General features: G+C 55.5%; 3 protein-coding genes across 3 annotated transcripts in view; 1 reads left to right on the top strand and 2 right to left on the bottom strand.

Moving 5' to 3' along the window:
* Positions 1-371: 371 nt before the first annotated feature.
* ETH_00001480 (uncharacterized protein) lies at positions 372-1,328 on the bottom strand (the record flags this gene model as incomplete). The annotated part of the gene is made up of 1 exon (XM_013377230.1): positions 372-1,328. The coding sequence occupies one exon, from the start codon at positions 1,326-1,328 to the stop codon at positions 372-374; it is 957 nt and encodes a 318-aa protein (XP_013232684.1).
* A 237-nt stretch (positions 1,329-1,565) lies between these two features.
* ETH_00001475 (uncharacterized protein) lies at positions 1,566-1,919 on the bottom strand (the record flags this gene model as incomplete). Its single annotated transcript, XM_013377229.1, has 1 exon — positions 1,566-1,919. The coding sequence occupies one exon, from the start codon at positions 1,917-1,919 to the stop codon at positions 1,566-1,568; it is 354 nt and encodes a 117-aa protein (XP_013232683.1).
* Positions 1,920-4,384: 2,465 nt separating this feature from the next.
* ETH_00001470 (uncharacterized protein) overlaps positions 4,385-5,580 on the top strand; it is a gene marked incomplete at both ends in the record, with an annotated part of 6,923 nt that continues 5,727 nt past the window's right edge. The window contains 3 exons of the mRNA XM_013377228.1: positions 4,385-4,489; positions 4,737-4,955; positions 5,298-5,466. Coding sequence (XP_013232682.1) covers positions 4,385-4,489; positions 4,737-4,955; positions 5,298-5,466 — 493 coding nt within the window. The remainder of the gene's footprint in view (positions 4,490-4,736; positions 4,956-5,297; positions 5,467-5,580) is intronic.

Below are 5,580 nucleotides of genomic sequence, written 5' to 3'. Positions count from 1 at the left end.
ATTTGCTTCTCCTGTCCTCAGCTGCAGCGCGCTGCCCCCCAGAGACCAAATCCGGGTTAGGGTGCAGCGGGAGGGTTTTGCCTTCAAGGAAGTCACAGCAGCAGCAGCAACAGCAGCAGCAACAGCAGCAGCAGCAGCAGGAAAGGGCGGCGAAGGCGAAGAACATTTCCGCGTGGTTTCCACCAAGTGGGCATCTGCAGCTGCCTGTGCTACGCTGCAGCGGCGGCATCCCGCAGTCGTACCCACGCGATAAGCGTCGAGGGTTTAGGGTTTAGGGTTTAGGGTTTAGGGTTTGAAGCTGTCTGCGTGTCTTTGAGTTCAGACTGGCCACTGTGATAGCTTCTGTCTCTCTTAATGAGACCGGCGCTCCACTAGGGGGCGCCGTGGTGACTCTGACAGAGAAAGAGCCGACAAGCAGCAGCAGCAGCAGCAGCAGCAGCAGCGGCGCGGTTCAGCGGCAGCGCCGCCGCAGCAGCGCCAGCGGGACCGCCACCTTCCCGCTGCTGCCTCCAGGTGTCTACACACTCCGTGCTGCACTCCGCAGCCACGCCTTTTCTCCTCCCCAAATGGACTTGGAAGTGGCTGAGGGCCAGGAGCTCTACGTACACCTGAAAGCCACGAAAACAGCTTTCGACTGTACAGGCACTGTCCGCATTGTGGGGGGCGCGCAGGACGCACACCAAGCCGTCACAGTCTACGTAAGACGCAGCAGCAGCAGCAGCAGCAGCAGTAACAGCAGCATCAGCAGCCACGCCGCCACACACAGGCCCAGTCACTAGCTCCCGGCTCTCCGCCCTCAAGTACGCCAGCACCCTCTCCACTGCCCGCTGCTGCTGCTGCTGCTGCTGCTGCTGCGGTGCAGGCAGCAAGCTCCAGTGGGGATCGGGAGACGAGTGGAGTAGACGTCTGGGGCCGTTTTGCGCTGCGGGGACTTCGGGGAGGGACGGAATATGAAGTGGGGTTGGAGGGCCCGTGGGGTGTACAGACAGCTGCTGTGCAGCCGCCCAAGAGGCAGATTGTCCTGGGCAAAGAAGACAAAGAAGGCGAGTGTGCTGCTGCTGCTGCTGCGGCCTGTTTTGCTGCTGCTGCTGCGGCGGCCTGTTCTGCTGCTGCTGCTGCTGCGGTCTGTTTTTCTGCACCTGCTGCTGCTGCGGCCCGTTTCGCTGCTGCTGCGGCCTGTTTTGCTGCTGCTGCTGCTGCTGCGGCCTCTTTCGCTGCTGCTGCTGCTGCTGCGGCCTGTTTTGCCGCTGCTGCTGCTGCGGCCTGTTTTGCTGCTGTTGCTGCTGCGGCCTGTTTTGCTGCTGCTGCTGCTCGCCGCCGCCGGGCATCGATTTTAACGAATTTGCTCCTCGCCGCAGCTTTTGTTGCAATGTTTTCCGTTTGGTCTCTCTTTTTATTTAAATTGTCTCTTTGTTTCATCGCCAAGTGCATTACTTCTGCCTCTCTTCTCCAGTTTTTCTTTCACTTGCTGCTGCTGCTGCCGCTGTCATTTTTGCTGCAGCAGCCGCTGCAGCTTTTCCTTTTGCTGCTGCTTTCTCTTTTGCTGCAGCACCCGCGGCTGCTCCTCATTTTTGCTGGTGCTTTTTCTTTTGCTGCAGCAGCCGGGACTGCTCTTCATTTTGCTGCTGTTCGTGCATTTCTGCGTCTGCCTCAGGCCTGGATTTCTTGCTGCTGCTGCCTCCAGCAGCAACTTTTTCCGTGTCTACTGCTGGCCTGCAGACAGACTTGTCTTCAGTTGCTGCAGGAGAGGCAACCTTAGTGCTGCTACTGCTGCCGGTGGAGCCGCAGCGTGCCGAAGCCCAGGCAGCAGCGGCTGCAGAAGCAGCAGCAGCAGCAGCAGCAGCAGCAGCAGCAGAGAAGCCCCTGCTGCTGCCCGCAGGTACCCTGCTGCTGCGGCTGCTGCCAGCAGGCTTCGGCATCTTCTCAGGATTAACTCCAGGCAGCTACAGAGGGGCCCTTTTGCTGTCGCGAACTTCCCCAGGCTCTTTGTGGCCGCTGCAGGGCAGCAAGGTGCTGCAGCACTTCTTGCATTTTTGTCTTTTGCTGCTTCTTCTTTTGCTGCTCTTCCCCTCTTTTATGTGCTGTGCCTTTAATGCATTCTTTCCTCTCTTCGCCCTTCCTACTGCCTGTTGGGCCCCACACTTGCCGGTGCCTCTGCCCCTGCTGCAGCAGCAGCAGCAGCAGGAGGGGTTTGCCGTGTGCTGCACGTTGCTGCTTCTCCTGCTGCAGCTGTCCCTACTCCCTGTTAAGATCTGCCACCGCTGCTGCTGCTGCTGTTGCTGCTGTTTGCTGCAGCTGCTGCTGGTGGGGTCCGCCCCCGTTTCTATCTCGGCTGGGGGCCACCACCACTTGTCGCTTGTAGCAGCAGCAAATAGCGACGCTGGCCTTCCTCCGTTGCTGCTGCAGCAAGTGGCCCCCGCAGCAGCAGAAGAAGGAGGCCTTTCCCATGCACTGCCTCTTGTCTTTGTTATTCTCCTTTTAACTTGTCTTTATTTCAAAGACAAGACTCAACTGCGTAAGCCACGGGGCGTCTGCTGCCGCTGCTGCTGCTGCTGCTGCGTTTCGTTTGCCTTTTCATTTATTTATTTGTCTTTGCTTTTTGTTTTTTGTCTCTTCTTTGGGCCTCAGTCACTAGTAGGATCAGCAAGAGCAGCATGAACTCGAAGCGGTAGTCATCAAGGTCGCGCGAGCAGCAGCAGCTGCTGCTGCTCCTGCAGCAGCAGCAGCAGCAGCTGCTGCTCTTGCTGCTGTGGCAGCAGCAGCAGACAGCGCTTGCAGAAGCAGCGCCAGAACGTCCCCTCTTCTGTGTAAGCCCGCAAGATGTTGCAGCAGCAGCAGCGTTGCTGCTTGTGCTTCTCTTGCCAGTACCGCAAGACACAGAGCAGCAGCACCTGCTGCTGCCACTGCTGCTGCTGCTGCTGCTGCTTTTGCTGTATGTTGAACTGGCTTCAATTCTGTCAGTTCCCCGTTTCCATTCGTCTTTGGCCTCCTATTTAGCTGCAGCAGCAGCTAAAGCTTGAGAAGCTGCTGCAGCAGCAGCTGCTGCAGCAGACACTGCTGCTGCATGTCTTTAGACTTACTTATCTTTTGATGAATATAAAATGTATTTGTCTATTATAAAAGCATTTTCAAATTTAAATTGCTTTTTATTTTCACAATTTACACAAACTAGAAAGCTAGGGACCTTCAGCAAGTGGGCTAAACCCCAAAGCCTGAGAGAGCTAAACCCCAAACCCTCGGCTTCAGCTGTCGAGGCCAAACCCTAAACCCTTGCTTAGTCTTTGTTGGGCCAAACCCTAAACCCTCCTCTTTCAGTTGCTGAGGGCAGTCCCTAAACCCTCAAAACGCCGCAGCAGTTTCTGCTGCTGTTTGCAGCAGCAGAAGTGCCGCAAGCCAATGCATGCACAAAGGGCATGAGGTGTTCGGCTATTTCCAGCTAGCAGCTAGCTAGCTAGCTAGCTACCTAGCTAACCTGCTAAGCAGCTAGCTAGCTAGCCAGCTAGCTAGCTAGCCATATAGCGAGGTAGCTGGCTAGCCAGCTAGCCAGCTAGCTGGGTAGCTAGCAAGGGGCTCAGTCCCCAGTTAGGCAAATAGCTAGCTCCACAGCTAACTAGCGCTGCAGCTAGCTGAAGGCCCAGCTGCACAGTAGATGAGCGCAAATGAGGGTTTAGGGTTTAGGGTTTATGCTGACCGCCCCCAACAGCAGAAGGGCCTGCTGTGCAGCTCGAGCCACGACCCCAAAACCCCAAGCCCTAAAACCCTAAACCCCAAACCCTAAACCCTAAACTCTAAATTTAGCCAACAAAGATCCAGGAGGCAGGAGCTTCTATGCCTACAACCCTAGTCGCTCGCCGCTGCTGAGGATGCAGCCGACGGTTTACGCTGCAGCTTTAGTGTTTAGGGTTTAGGGCTGCAGCTTTAGTGTTTAGGGTTTAGGGTTTAGGGTTTCTGGTGTCAATAAAAAGCAGCACATTTTTGCATAAAAGGGTTTATTCAGAGTTTCTCTCTCACATTGCAACAAGCATAGGGGGTCACTCGGGGGGACCCTGGGCGCCCCCCCTGAAGGCCCCAGTGGGGCCCCCAGTAGGGGCCCCTTGAGGGCTCCGGAGTGTATGTACAGCTGAAGGTGTTTGCTATATTGCGCAGAAATGGAAAACAAAACCTCTTTTTCGGCTTCGAAATACAGACCTAGACCCTAAACCCTAAACCCTAAACTCTAAATGTACGTAGGGGCTGGGCGCTCGGCGGTAGCGTTCTGTTGCTCTTCTCCTTTTCATCTTTCCTTGGTATCTGCCGCCTTCAGTTTTCAAGGGATATTCCCTAAACCCTTAATCCGAAACCCTAAACCCTAAACCCTAAACCCTAGCTGCAGCCCCGCTTCACAATGGCTTCATTCTTGCCTGGGGATCTCACCAGCTGCGCGTCGCCCCACGCCCAGCGTCTTCTGCAGCTAAACATTGCTGCAGAAAAGGTTTTATTTCTAAACAAGGTGGGGTTTAGCTAGGGTTTAGGGTTAGGGCTAGGGTTTAGGGTTTAGGGCTAGAGCTAGGGTTTCGGGCCATGGCAGGGTTTAAGGTTTGTGGCTTGCTGCCCCTCTAGCAGAGTTAAGAGCAGACTGGGTGGGCGGTTCAGTGTTCAGAATTTCCTCTACAGTCTAGGGTTTAGGGTTTGGGGTTTACATTTTAGGGTTCTTCGGGACGCTAGGGTTTAGGGTTCAGGGTTTGTGTTCGCTGCAGCTGCTGGTTGCTGTCGGGGAGCAGCTGGAGAAGCTGCGGGAGGCCCTGGGGGCCTACAGAAGGGGCGAAGCCGGCCGTGCGCTCCCCAGCAGCAGCAGCAGCAGCAGCAGCAGCAGCAGCAGGATGGCAGAGACTTGCGCGCTGACGGAGGACTGGTATTTATTTGGGGAGGCTTTTGTTGCTGTTGACTCTGAGCAGATTTGCTCTTTTCTTTTTCAGGTGTGTTCCATTACTGCCGCCCCTCTCCCTGCTGCTGCTGTTGCTGCTGCTGGTGCTGCTGTTGCTGCTGCTGCTGCTGCTCTTGGGCTCCATTTGCTTCCCGATTGCCTCTCCATCCCTAGCAGCTTCCTTTGTCTTCTTTTTATTCTCTTTGTCTTCATTTATCTTTTATTCTTTTTGTTTCTTTTATCATTTTTAAACAATCTCGGCATTCTTTATTTCCGTTTTTTCTTTCTTTTTTTACCTTTTCCACTTCCCCTGTTACCTTTTCCCTTGTTTCATTTTTTTGTGTCCTTGTCTCATATGTCTCTTTTGTGTCTGCCGCTGCTGCTGCTGCTGCAGCGCCGCGAGCGCCTGCAGCAGCGCCGCAGCCGTTTGCTGCAGCAGCGGCGGGGGGCCCTCAGGGCCCTTTTGGCTCTTTCCCCTTCAGCAGCAGAAATAGAAAGCAGCGACTGGGGCTTTCTTTTGAGGGACTCAGAGGCCAAGCAGCAGGCAGCAGCATCATCTGACAGTGAATAGCAGCAGCAGCAGCAGCTGCTGCTGCTGCTGCTGCAGCAGCAGCGCGGCTGCAGCAGCAGCGCTCTCTGCGCCGTGTCCCGGGCCCCCAACAGGGGCCCCCTTGTGG

This window comes from Eimeria tenella, genomic scaffold, assembly GCF_000499545.2.
Source record: "Eimeria tenella Houghton genomic scaffold, Eth_scaff48, whole genome shotgun sequence".
In the NCBI taxonomy this organism is placed as follows: domain Eukaryota; phylum Apicomplexa; class Conoidasida; order Eucoccidiorida; family Eimeriidae; genus Eimeria; species Eimeria tenella.
This window is presented reverse-complemented; position numbering and strand designations above follow the sequence as displayed.